General features: G+C 33.7%; 1 protein-coding gene across 2 annotated transcripts in view; it reads left to right on the top strand.

Annotated features, from left to right (window-relative positions):
* Window positions 1–12,953, top strand: part of SNX9 (sorting nexin 9) — a 36,241-nt gene extending 23,288 nt beyond the window's left edge. The window contains exons 6-18 of one of the 2 annotated variants that reach the window (XM_087969540.1): window positions 435–588; window positions 1,816–1,900; window positions 2,498–2,623; window positions 2,779–2,896; window positions 3,982–4,112; window positions 4,834–4,937; window positions 6,162–6,265; window positions 6,785–6,862; window positions 7,933–8,009; window positions 8,751–8,840; window positions 9,676–9,790; window positions 9,999–10,090; window positions 11,140–12,953. In XM_087969540.1, coding sequence (XP_087825666.1) covers window positions 435–588; window positions 1,816–1,900; window positions 2,498–2,623; window positions 2,779–2,896; window positions 3,982–4,112; window positions 4,834–4,937; window positions 6,162–6,265; window positions 6,785–6,862; window positions 7,933–8,009; window positions 8,751–8,840; window positions 9,676–9,790; window positions 9,999–10,090; window positions 11,140–11,187 — 1,322 coding nt within the window. In that variant the 3' untranslated portion in view covers window positions 11,188–12,953. The remainder of the gene's footprint in view (window positions 1–434; window positions 589–1,815; window positions 1,901–2,497; window positions 2,624–2,778; window positions 2,897–3,981; window positions 4,113–4,833; window positions 4,938–6,161; window positions 6,266–6,784; window positions 6,863–7,932; window positions 8,010–8,750; window positions 8,841–9,675; window positions 9,791–9,998; window positions 10,091–11,139) is intronic. The other variant, XM_087969545.1, reaches the window with a different exon arrangement.
* Window positions 12,954–14,270: the final 1,317 nt, after the last annotated feature.

Genomic DNA, 14,270 nt, shown 5'->3' with positions numbered 1-14,270 from the left:
GGTCCGCGGACCGGTACCGGGCCGCGGAACAAGCCTTACCCGGGCCGCTGGTTGCTGGGCGCCGCCATCTTTTTGGTAAAAAAGCAATTTTTCGTCAAAAAGATGGCGGCGCCAGCGCTTCGGTGAGCTTTTCGGGTAGAAAGCCATTTCTACCTGAAAAAGCTCACCAGAAGCGCTAGCGCGCTCATTTTTGACGAAAAAATCACTCGGTGACGTCACCGGAAGTGATTTTTCGTCAAAAAGATGGCGGCGCCCAGCTGACGCCGGAACCGGGCCGCGGCGCCCAGCTGACGCCGGAACCGGGCCGCGGCGTCGAAAAGGTTGGGGATCCCTGCTCTACATGACTGTTAGACTGTTGGAAGTTAAGCTGGAAAACCTTAGTTATGTACACTCTTTTTGATAATTAGCTCCTCATACTGTTCTTTGCTCTTTAGCAGCAGCTGATGATGATGAATGGGATGAAGAGTGGGATGAGCCAAAATCAGCAGCTACCCCCTATCCTGGTTATAAAGAGGCAGAGCCCTCTGATCCAGCCGGGCTTCAACGTGGAAACAGCCGTGGAACTGCTATGAAATTGCCACTGAACAAGTAGGACTCGTAGCATGGCACTGTAATCAGAATAGAAATTAAAGAGATATGTATAAATTCCTCTCTTACTATTTTGAATACTGTAATCACAATCAATAACTGATGCATCCTACAGTTCTTAAAAAGAAAAAACAACATACACTTGTATTATATTCAATTGAAAGCCTAGCTAAGTGGTATAACAGCATCTAGCTGATTACAAAAATCCAAGCAGTAGAAGACTTAATTGGTATTTGGATAGGAAATCATCATGAAATTCCTGGACTCTAAGCTAGAGTAGAAAGTTTTTTTAAAAATACAGAAGGCACTGGCAGTCTAGTCTGTTAATTAACAAACTGGTCCAATAAGGTAACAGGAATAAAATTCAACTTTAAAGGAGATTTTATCTATCTTAGCTGAAGGGTTTAGAATTCTGCAATAAAAATGTAGAGAGATCTCGTTTTATATTAAAAACTTATTGTGCCTGAACAATTATTCAGATGGAATTCTGGCTTGCTGATTGTATCATTTATTCTTCTAATTTTCTGTTGATAATGCAATTAGCTGTTTTAACAGGATAAGCCTAATCTCCATTTAATGAATTATATCACTAGTTGAGTCTAGCTGCTCTAAGGTTTTAATATTTATCAATTTACATTCTGCTTGAAATGTTGAAATAACCCTAGGAGGCTTTATATCCGGACTGTCAATAGCTTTCTCTATCTAGTTACCAAACACTGTGCTAAGAACTGCTTTTTCATCACTAGAAATCAATATTCAATGGATTCATGTGTGGCCAAATGTATATGTGGTCTAATTAGAAAGTAAGATAAAAATCCTGCTATACACAAATCTTTTTTCATGTGTTGGGAGTAGAGATGGGAATTGGATTGGAACAGAGTTTGATCTATATGAAAATATAGCTGGTTTCCCAAGTGACAAAAGAGAATTTAAGAGCCCAATGAATGGTATTTTGGTGGCAGTTGGTACTAACTGCTGCTATCCACTGTTTGTTCTAATTGGAAGAATTCAGCCAATCACAGCTGGCTTCATAGTATATGTAGAGATAGACACTTCAGATACAGTTGTTAATTACATTGAGACTAGATCATTTTTGGCTCAAGTATTTTATTAGGAAGGCCATTTATCACATTCAGAAGCCAAGTGCCTATAAATCATGGCTGGCATTTCTGAATACAGCAAAAACCCTATGAAAGAAGACTTGAGTCATTTTATTTCTCTGATTAGATTTCCTGGATTTGCAAAACCTGGAGTGGAACAGTATCTGCTGGCAAAGCAGCTAGTGAAACCCAAAGAGAAAATTCCTATAATTGTAAGTTAATACCAATCTATCTAAAAAATTTAACCATTGCATGAATCATTAAATACTTTAAAATATGAACCACAATTAAACCAAAGTAGTAAATAGTTAGGGCAACATATAGGACACTGAAACCTCAATTCTTTATTTCTGAAAACATGGACACCTATAATTCATTAATTCAATATTGAATATTACGGACTAAAGTTCTTCATTAATGTCTTATAGCATAATTGAAGCCTCTTAATTTTAAGTTTAAATTTTAGGGGATTTTTTTTTCTTGAAATCAACTCTCATGCTGTCCAGTTGAAAGCATATTGCATACAGTACTTTGATTACTTTGAGTTCTAAGTAATGATTAAGAAATCTTTGGGAAATATTTATTCATGTTGCATTGTCTACCTGCTCCAAATCAGTATTGATTGTTATACATAATAGTATACCCTACTAAGTTACAGAAAAGTTATTGGACTTTTATATTTACAATAGCTAATTGCTTTTAGATAAAATTTGTAAATCTTAATAGATGTGGGTGGCTATATATAAAAGGTATGATACCATATACATATAGCATTCTTAGAATTGATATATAACTTTGTTATCCTATAGATTGGAGATTATGGTCCAATGTGGGTTTATCCTACTTCTACATTTGACTGTATCGTGGCTGATCCAAAAAAAGGCTCTAAAATGTATGGTCTGAAGAGCTACATCGAATATCAGCTTACATGTACAGTAAGTGCGTACCAGGAGTCTTATCATAGGATATCTCAATGTTCCAGTTTATAATAATGTTCAACCCTAAACTTTAATAATATTGATGATGTAATCTTTGTAATTATTACAGCTTTGCAGAATTCATACATAGAAGGTTTTTGTCTGTTTTACAGAACACCAATCGATCGGTCAACCACAGATATAAACATTTTGACTGGTTATATGAGCGCCTCTTAATTAAGTTTGGATCAGCCATTCCAATTCCATCTCTTCCAGATAAACAGGTTACAGGTAATTTTATCAAAATCACATGTTTGGCTAATGGTTTGTAATTTATTTTTCAAAAATAAGAGAAACAGTGACAATTTATTGAGAGAGCTTTCAAATTATATCACATTAAAATCCAGAAAAAGAGAAAAAATGCATAAAATGGTGTGTATAAGCTAGTAAAACTATTATAAGTATTTTGCCCAGTTTTATATTTTCTGTAAAAAATGTAGTTATTTTGTTTTTTGCAGCATTCGGACAATGTCTTTTCATGGAATTTTTAATATGCTAGATTGGACTATTAATGCTATAGTCAAATAATTTTATAACTTGATCTGCTATTATAAAAATACAAGGAAAACAAATTAAGTCAATAATTATAAAACCATTTCAATCATTTATTGGAATTATAACCTTTCTAGGATGGTTTCAGGAGGGCTAGAACTTTTGCTCTAATTAACTGGCATTTTTCTCCAATTGTCTTTCCTTGCTTTATCGTGATAATCTTTTAAACAGATATAGCCAATAACAGAGCCAATGCGGTAGAGCTCCCTGTACTGTTCAAATTGTGAAAAGAAAACTAAGCGTGGACACATATTTCCATAATGCTAAGGAAACTGAAAACACAAAAAATGTATTTGTCTAAAGGTATCTTTGGCTACCTGTTCTGCCATTTAAAAGGGATATAGTTATATTCCTAAAGGAGATTTATTTTCAAAAAACTGCTGATTAGAGAATATTAAAGAAAGGCAACATTTTTTAAAGGAAATCAAAAGGGAGCTGAGATGGTGAGACAGCTTAGAAGTTGGATGGGCTGATTCTATGACCCATATTTGCCTATAGTTCACATAAATCTTTTACTTTTTACCACTTCAACATTCTTAAGGAAAAACTAAATATTCTATGTCAGCTGAAAATACCTGCCATAAAAAATTAAAACATTATACAAAATATATAAATTGAGTATTTTCAACTTGAGGAAAAAAAGAGTTATTAGGTGAATTCATGAAATGTATGTATTTTCTCAAGCTAGTCAACATATTTAGTGATTGATTTCAAAAAATAGCATCAAAACAAGGATGATAGTAAGAGTCCTGTTTTGTCTGTAGGACGTTTTGAAGAAGAATTCATCAAAATGCGGATGGAGAGATTACAAGGTTGGTTGACCAGGATGTGTCGTCACCCAGTTGTTTCAGAAAGTGACGTTTTTCAGCAATTCCTTAGTTTCCGTGATGAAAAGGTAACATGTTTTCTTAAAGTTTTTGAGAATAGATTGGTGGATAAATCTTAATAGAAAAAATGTAATAGGGAATATTTCTTGTACTAAATGTTTGCCATGAACTCTAATGACTTCTAAGCTGTGCTTTATTTTAGATTATAGTTTAGGAAAGTAGTAAATTAGTGAAACTTAATAGCAAGTCATAATCCACAAACTCTTTCAAATGTATCTGCAGAGATTTCAGAGCTATTGTTTTCAAATAGCTGCCTCCTAAGCAGTGGTGGGATTTTACCAGTTTTGGTGATAATGCACTTTGCGTGTGCGTGCATGCACACATCTAACGCGCACATGCACCTTTCCAAACACCAGCTGAGGCTCTGCCGCGCCAATCAGCTGAGAGGATAAAGAACAGAAAAGCGCAGGGATGGGTGGGAGGGCCGATCCTGCGCTTTTCTTTCTCCTCTCAGCTGATTGTTGGAGCTTTTTTTACTCCCTGTTCTGCCTAGTCCTAACGGGTAGCCAAACTGGACCAAACCGGTAGCATTTCACCACCGCTCCTAAGCTTCATTGAACCATTTTCTGTAGCTCTTTTGTATACAGTAGATTGTATGGCTCTTGTGATAATGGAGTTAGGTATGCTTGATCCGCATATCAGCTGTAAAACTTTCCAATTTCCTTCCCTCATAAAGACCATGGGGAATACTAGAATATTCATTCCTCATACAAACATTCTTATATTTAGGAATGGAAAACAGGTAAAAGGAAGGCAGAAAAAGATGAGATTGTTGGTGTCATGGTATTTTCTACTATGGAACCGGAAGCTCCTGATTTGGATATGATAGAAATGTAAGTTACTGGATTTCCCATCTCTATTACAATAGAACAAAAGTGATTAAAAAAGTACCTGAATAAAACAAGTGTACCTTTAATCTTACTAGAATAAGTATTTTCACTGTAGCCAAAACCTTTTGCTATTCCTTGTGAGGCTCATTTAAACAGGTTGTACACTAGCAAGTAATGCTTTCCAGGCTTAACCAAGTGTCATATTATTGATCTTTGTTATTTTCCATACTGACAGCAAGTTTTGGACTATTGCCAAAGGCATAAGTAGACCTCTATGGCCACAAGGCACTTCCATCAGTTGGGGTCCCCAGGGATGAAAGACCTCAGGCCCAGTTGGCAGCAATGAGGCACAGATGTGAGAAAAGGAAAAGGAGAGTTTCAGTTGCTTTTTCTCTACAGCAATTGCAGGCCTGAGAACTGAATGCATGTTTTCCCACTTCCTCAGTCACTCAAACTATCAACTTCCCTCTTATTTGACCCACTCCTTATCTTTGGCAGCCTGAAAGCCTTTTTTTCTTAGATTTAACATAATTAGTTTGTGGGAAAAATATTTGGCCTTAAACATAAATAAATATTATAATAACCAGTCGTCATAAATGTTTTTGGTTAACATGCTCGTTATTCCTAGTCTCCTTTATGGTGAACTCACTCTCTGCCTTTATCCATAATTAAATATTTTCTAGCGTTAATTTTAAAAATGGATAATGGTAACTAGATTATGTAGAATTTTCAGCTTGCACCAGTAAGCCTGGCATGAAGATATTGTGCACAACTATAAAGCAAGCAAAGAGAATTTGTCATGGTAAAAAAATGGAATAGTGAAGAGAGCATGCATTTTTCTTACCCATTTGTTATCCATACTGAATAATAGCAGCATTGTGACTGCACTGGGCCAAAGATGCTAAAGAATGTTCTTTCTGAGCATGTTTTTTTCCCTCCAAGAATAAATTTTTTAATGATTTTAATTATTTGAAATGGATTCTTAATGCCAGTAAACTAATTTATTTATATAGAATAGCTTCATTATATATAATTAAAATTCACCCAGAATCTAAAACTATTTTCAGTAGACAATAACTTGGGAAAAGAAGGGAGTGGGTGTAGATATATAGCCTGTTAGGCAACAGAGAAATTGAAAGTTCTCCCCTGACTGATTTCAGTTGTTGTTGTTGTTGTTGTTATTATTATTATTAGTTTAATATTATTACTATTATTATTATTACATAGTGAACAGAAGTGTGATGCAGTTGGCAGGTTCACTAAATCCATGGATGATGGAGTTAAGGAGTTGCTAACAGTAGGCCATGAACACTGGAAACGTTGTATAGGACGTAAGTATTTAATATATATTTTCTTTAATGATTTAATTTTCATTAAATGAAAATGTATGCTTCACATGTAAACCTTAGAACTATCAGTGAATGATCATACATCAAATATAATGGCTTTGCAAAATGTATTCACATAAATATTTGCCATATTAACACTTAAAACTCTAATTTTAGTAAACTTTTGGGGAAAAGCTGATACTTTTGCTTGTTTATTGAAACTACCATATATTATCTGGAATTCAAAAGATACAGAATATATTTTGATGCACATTATACTTTTCAGTCTTGGGTAATACTGCTAACCAAAATTAAGCATTACAAACTTGGTACCAAGAAATACAGAGGAAGTAAAACAAGATATGGGAAATGAAATAATAAGGTAGAAGGGAGTGAATGCAGCAAGATTTGAGATCATTTACCTTTGCCCTAATAGGATGTCCAGACAGTGTCTTTTGTCTAGTTATTTACTGAAGACGTTTGCCGTTATTCAAATACATTGTAGATATGTTTTTCTTCCAGCATTACCCAAGGAATATCAGAAAATAGGAAAAGCTTTACAGGGTTTGGCACTGGTTTTCAGTACTAGCGGTTATCAAGGTACTTTTCGGTTATATTTTTATGTTTTGTTTTTTTTTCAAAACAGCATTGACCTGTTTCCATTTAAGACGTCACAAAAATTAGTTTGTGTCATCTTTTTGCAATTAAATTTACATGATTCTATTTGTAGGAATCAGATATCAGGTTGAGAATTCTTTTAAGCTAATTATTGCTACCAATATATTCTAGTTCAATAATTTAGATATTTCAGGTTATGTTAGTGATTTCTACTTATCACAATAAAAGCTATAATAATCAATAAATAAAAATGAATCAGATCACAGCAAAAAAAATAATTCAGTAATTTCCACAGCAAAAAAAATAATAATTCAGTAATTTGGTGCTAATACATTTGTCCAATAATAAAGGATTATAGTACTTGCAATCTTTAAGAGGCTATTTGTTGCTTATTCCTGAATTACATGTGCTATAAGACAGTGATCCCCAACCTTTTTTATGCCGCGGCCCGGTACCGGCATCAGCTGGGCACCGCGGCCCGGTACCGGCATCAGCTGGGCGCCGCCATCTTTTTTTGATGAAAAAGTGCTTCCGGTGAGCTTTCTACCCAGAAAAGCTCACCGGAAGCACTTTTTCATCAAAAAAAGATGGTGGCAACCAGCGGCCCGGTAGGACTTGTTCCGCGGACCGGTACCGGTCTGCGGACCGGTGGTTGGGGACCCCTGCTATAAGAGATGTGGCTGTTTTATCTCTATATTTAATGGGTCCAATGAGAAAAAAAATGAAAACTATATTCTGGTGTCACCTTATTTCTGATTAATTTTGCTAAGCTTACAATTACAAAAATTATTGAAAGCAAATATTTTCCCACTGCCCGCATGTTCTATATCTTGACATTTCAACCAACTTATAAGTAGAAGTTTCTATTAAATATTGATATGTTAATGAATATTCATTCACATAACTTATTGAGCATGGTAATAGAAAATTATCCATGAGCAAATATATCTTAAACTCTGTTTTTAAAATTAAATACTGTTATTCAGGATAACAGTTGTAGACTATATTTTTTTTAAAAAAAAATTGCTAAAATATGTCATTACTGTTTTTAGGGGAGTCTGACCTCAATGAAGCAATAACTGAAGCAGGAAAAACGTATGAAGAAATAGCCAGTCTTGTGGCAGAGCAGGTATATTCTGTATTATGATGGGAAAACTTTCTCTGTATGTGTGCATGCGCATGTCTTCAATTCCTCCCCCCCTTTTCTTTTTTACTCTTGTCAATTGCCTATTACAATTGTCAATTATCCCTGCAGTTTTCCGTTTGCTATTGCTCCTTCCCAGGCTGAAAAAGAGTGTTACCCAGCTGGCTTTGTGCCTAAGGCAGGACTAGAACTCATGGTCTCCCACTTTCTAGTCTGATGCCATAACCCCGTACACCAAACTAGCTCCTGCCTAGATTAGCATTTTGTAAATAGTTTATCGCTGTCTTTTCTGTTCATATTTTCATTACTCTGTTGATTACCTTACTTTTTTCAAGTGACATAATAGGCAACGATTATCACATTAGCAAAACAGATTTAAAATATAACATAGGAATATTTTAACTTTAAAAGAAAAACAAGCTTCATGTTATTGTTTTTATAAATAGTTATTTATGTGGTATTTCCAGATAAAGTAGATTTAAATTCCTAGAGTTAAGAGGGGTTGATTTAAATATGTAGAGAAAATACATTTGAGAAAGATTGAAAATTATTTTTAAAGGAATATCATATGGAATTCTTCAATACTTTACACAATTATTTATGTTTACTTGCACCTGGTTTCTCCTTAAAAGTATTTTTCTCTATGTTCTGTCATTTTATTTTAACTATGGACTTATTGTGGATGGTATTATAGAATTACTTACTAACTATGCCTTTCTTTGTTAGCCAAAGAAGGATCTTCATTTTCTGATGGAGACCAATCATGAATACAAAGGATTTCTTGGTTGCTTTCCAGATATAATAGGTGCTCATAAGGTGAGAGACTATGTAATATGGATTTTCTAAAGAGTGAATGTGAGTTATTTTAGTATCAGTAGAAGTTTTAAAGACACTCAGTTTAAAACTATTCAGTTCAAAATCAGTTTATCTAAGTATTTTATTAGAATTTGTCATCACTACTGAAAATGGTATATTCTTTTCTTTTACAAGAAATGGAAACTGGTTATATTAAACCTGTTCAAAAAATCTTGATCAAATGTCAGTATAGAGGGCGCTCAAATTATAGTATAGGCTGCTTTAGTTAATTTTTATGATACGTAATCCATTTTTAACTGCACTGTAATCGCCTAGGATGACTGTCGTTTTTTCTTTCTGAAATGTATGGATCCATACATTTCAGAATGATAAAAAGTAACAAAATCATATTATGGCTTTTCATTAGGCATAAGCTGATAATGAAATAAATACCTAATTGGTCATTTACCAATACCTGAAAAGTCTGTTTAGGCTTTTTTTTTTTCTTTTTTAGAAAGAAACATTAGGTCTGTTGACCAAATTGATACCGTTTTTATTCTTTGCTAAGAAAGAACCAAAGCAGTTGATATAAAACCTAGCTGGAAACGCTGAGATAGGTTGGATTGATAATAGATGTGACATGTGTCACACATGCATAGATATGTGTAGTTAGTATGTTTGATTTTATTTATGGTTGCCTGCCCCATGACATTTGACAATATTCAGTGTCATTAGTGGTCATGCTTAATAAACCAGGTTTTGCTGGTTTTTGAAACTACTCAGGAACTGAATGATATTATTGTAGCATTTGAAATATTTTTTTCAATGATGGCTTATGGTATATTTTTCTTAACAGGGAGCAATAGAAAAAGTGAAGGAAAGTGATAAACTGATTGCTACCAGCAAAATTACCCCCCAAGATAAACAAAACATGTTGACACGTGCAAGCACCATGTCTTATGCATTACAAGGTAAAGTTTCAGCCCAGCTAGCAGCATCACAGCAAAACCTGTGACTCTTGGAGTCAACAATTAAAAATAAAGCACAGTAAAGGTCATGCCCCCCCCCCCCAAAAGGGGAATACTCGGCCATGTAAAGTATCTTATGATTAAATGCCTAAATAAGGAACAAAAATTTAAAAATCAGGATATAAAAATGTAACCTGGCTTTCATTTACAGCGGAGATGAATCACTTCCACAGTAATCGAATTTATGATTACAATACTGTGATGCGTCTATATCTGGAACAGCAAGCACAATTCTATGAAACGGTAAGCTGCACTGCATACAATGCTTTTTTTATGTCTGTCAGCTATACAATTATTTGTTCTTCTAAACAGAGCTGAACTCTTTGTGCTCAAATTTTATTTTGCATGCTTGAAATATTTAAATAGAAAGTTAAGTGAATATTTATGGTTTTATCTATTGTTTCGTAAATCAGTTGTGAAAAATCTTCACTTTAAAAATGTAGATTTGTAATGATTTCCCTTAGAAAATACTACTTGGCACTGATAATCCTTCCTGCATTGCACATTTTGCATGAGACTTTTGCAGCTGGCACTTCTTTTTGGCTGGGATACACATTGAATTAAACTTGGCAACTCATTAGCAATTCTTTCATTCATTTCAGAGAAAGGGGAATGATTAAGAAACATGGAGTTATTCTACTTAATTCTCAGTAATTTCACCACCATTTCTACCAGTTACCTTGGAAAATGAAGATACTATTTTTACATTAATCTAACATTCCCACATTTCCTCCTGAACCTCATACCAAGGAGACAGAAATGTACTTTAAATTGCATTTAACTCCTGTTCAGAAGCTACTGCCCATTTTAGATTAATATATTAATATATAATATATATATATAAATAGACCTGAATAATATTGGTAGCTGGAGATTAATATTTCCACGTATACATTGTTATCAGTTTTTTAATCACCTGTTTACAATGAATTACCATTTTAGCCAGCTCTATGATGTCCTTTTTCATCTTTGAAATAAATTAGACAAATTTTGTTTACAAGCTGGTTTTGAAGAACATAGTGAAATTTACCCATGTTTTAATTTTTGTTGTTGTAAAACAAAGCACATGTCATGGATTTTTACTATCATGGTCATTAAATGTGCTAAAGTATGCTTCTGAATAATTACATTATTTGAATTATTGTTTGGACTTATTTGTTTCTCACGTCTATTTCAGGCCACAGGAAAAAATAGTTTAACATTCTTCCTTCCATGATCTTTGAAAGCAGGTTGATATTGGGGGAATTCTGAGAGCATTCCAGGATCTAAGTTTTATACTCTATGTGTTTCAGATTGCGCAGAAACTGAGGCAGGCTCTCAGTCGCTTTCCTATGATGTAGCCGAAGACAGATGAAGAACAACAACTCCAAAGTGCTTTTTTGATTATTGATGGGGGAAGTGCAAATAAAGAAGTGGAAGACTTTGCCATCCAAAAAGCTTTTTTTTTAAAAGTTTACTTAATTTTTAGAAATGAATCTTCTTTAAAAAAAAAGAAGAAAAAATCTTTACATGTTTACTTTGTTAGCCTTAATGCCCTGGATATTTATGAATATTTTTTACCCTACATGCTTTTCTTTCCTAGCTGTTATTGAAATGAAGCTGGAAAGTACTGTATTCAATTAGACTAAATTGCCAAATGGTTTGTTTGCCAGATACCAAAAAAAAAAAGACATATCCAGGAGTGGATAAACATGGATATCTGATAGGTTGTTGTTGTTTTTTAGTTTATCTACCCTGCCCATGTTAGGTAAGAGTTTTGCATCCTAAACTTAAAAGGATAAGAAAGTCAGTATAGGATCTCTAGATACATAATTGTTAAACTGCTTCCTAGCTTTCAGATAAGTTCTATGGAAAGGAAATTTTCGTCCCATTTCTACTATAGCCATAACATCAATTTCCTGTAACATATATAAATATATATTTATATGGATTACTTCTTCTTAAGGGCTGTTCTTGTACCTCAGATGCCTTCTAAGGCTGCATTATTTTCCTTTCTGAGTTTATATACAGTAGATACAGACATTCTGAACATACAGAAAAACTGTTCCATCCAGTGGTCCAAGCCATACACACTTCTTAACAAATTATCACATTATGTATTAGGGTTTCCCCTTTTTATATCCCTATATTTAGTGGCACATACCCAATCACAACTAACGTGATAAAAATTTTCTAAGCTCATTGCTGTATGTTGGGTCTTTCTGTCATAAGATGATGATATACTGTTTCATTGGAAAAATTAAATCAGATTTAATATGTAAGTTAGGATTAACAAACAACAGCTACTTAAGAATGGACTCTGTTTGCAATGTTAGGTTCAATTCATACGTATCAATTTATATATAGGTCACAGGTCACACAGTCTTGAACTGTAGAAAACTGATTGAAAAGATATATTCATAAACAGCCACTGAGCTAAATGCAGTTTTCTATTTAATTTTGATTGGGAAGTTAAGAACTTTGCTTTCTTATTATCAAGCAAGTGCTACATGCATTCTGAAAGTTTAATTGACTTAATATGGCATTGTCATTCTATTTCAGTAATTATGAGATCAATAAAGTCTTTGAGCCTGCCAAGGTAATAGGCCTATCAAACCAAACCACATCAAATTAGAATGTAATCTTGACTCAAATGCTGTTTTTTGTTATGTTTTCAGTGACATTTTTCCACAACTTGTTTTATTTTTAATTTAGTTGCCTTTTGAAATTCTATAAAATGTTATATATTAGCCACTGAAATAAATGTACAAATTGTAAAGAATGTGTATAAATGTTTTACACCAAATGTAATAAGATCTCATCTTGCATATAGAAGCAATTTATAAGTTAACTGCAAAGCATATAGTAAATTTAAGGCACTTTTTTCACTGCACCATTTTTTCAGTATTTGTATCAATCTTTGTAATTGGTTCTCTGGTGATTATTTTTTATGAATCTGGGTTAATCCTGATGACAGAGGTTGCAGATTTAACATTTTTAACAGGCAAACTGGGCACAAAAGAGCACAAACAATTCTTTCATTGTAAAAACTATTTGGAATTGGCAGGTCTGTAAACTTTCTAGCAAATGAAGTCTTGAAATTCATAATAAATATTTATACAGATTAGATGCTTTGCTTTTTTCCCCTGTAATTTACCTTACCACTCAGTATAACATCTATTATCTGCAAAAAGTTTTGTCTATATTCAGAATTTATTCATTGTTCATATTAACGAATGTTCCTTCCGGAAAAATACAGAATATGTATGATATGCTATATTTTTTGCAAGTAACTAGCAGAGGATTTAGTATTTTCACCTCAAAATAAAAAGCTAAATATAACTTACATGTCATTTATAGCAAGTATAATAAATGTCTTCTATTAAATATGAAATTCCTTTATAGAAGTTATATAGACTCCAGGAGGAAGGAGACACAAAATTGAGAAATTTCCCAAGATAACTCAGGTAATGGCATATAGTATCAACCACAGTAGATATATTTCTCTTTTATTTTCTTTTTCAAATTTGACTTAGAACAATAATTATTCATTTCTGAATTTCTCTAATTATTCCACCAGAACACCTAGATTCCCCTAAAATACCAAATATACCTTTCCCCCAGAAAAAAATTAGGTGTATTGGATTCTCTTGTGATTCATTAAAATTATAATAATGCCATTGACAATTTTCACTGCTATTATATCTACTTGCACTCCACAAGGCTGGCAGGAAAGGCATGCTGTGGGTCCTGCCTGTAAAATATTTCCTTCTGACAGGACCTAAGAGATGGACCTTTTCTGCCATGGCACCCACCCTCTGGAACATCATCCTTTCTGAAGTGAGGTTAGCCCCAACCCTTATGGAAAAAAGCTGTCCAAAATATGTTTTTTTCAATAAGCCTAGGGATCCTTGGTTATAAAGAGCCTATCCATTGATTACATTGTATATAAACATATTTTTTGTTTTATCCTTGTTTTTGGTTTTAATGGGTTTGCAAAATATTTAATTCTTGGTTTTATTGTATGTCATGCAGACTCACTTTAGGTGAGATATAAATTTGACAAATAAATAGAAATTTAAAAAATCATCCAAAAATGCATGGCAATAATATTTATTACTGAGTAGCCTGTAGTTACATTTTACTGACTGGCACCCCCATGAAAAAAAAATATTTATGCACTTCTAACCACTACTAAAATGCTGTGGATTTACGTCCTGCCAGCCACTTACATGTCCTTAGCACTATCCAATACTCATGTGATGACCCAGGGCGTGGCACAAAGGCAACACAGTCAGATAAGCAATAAGAGTCCCTTTATTATCTCCAACTTTGCCCCAATGTCCAGGTTACCTTCTGGCTGGAGAAAAACTCTTCCAGGAACAGCCTTTGACTGCAGAAAATTAAGTCCAAAACATGAGCAACACAAACTGTAACTTAAAGT

Source organism: Notechis scutatus, chromosome 1, assembly GCF_049901735.1.
Source record: "Notechis scutatus isolate UNSWTSFEM ecotype Mainland chromosome 1, rNotScu1.2, whole genome shotgun sequence".
Classification (NCBI taxonomy): domain Eukaryota; kingdom Metazoa; phylum Chordata; class Lepidosauria; order Squamata; family Elapidae; genus Notechis; species Notechis scutatus.
The sequence above is the reverse complement of the archived record's forward strand: the minus strand, read 5'-3'. Positions and strand labels throughout refer to the sequence as shown.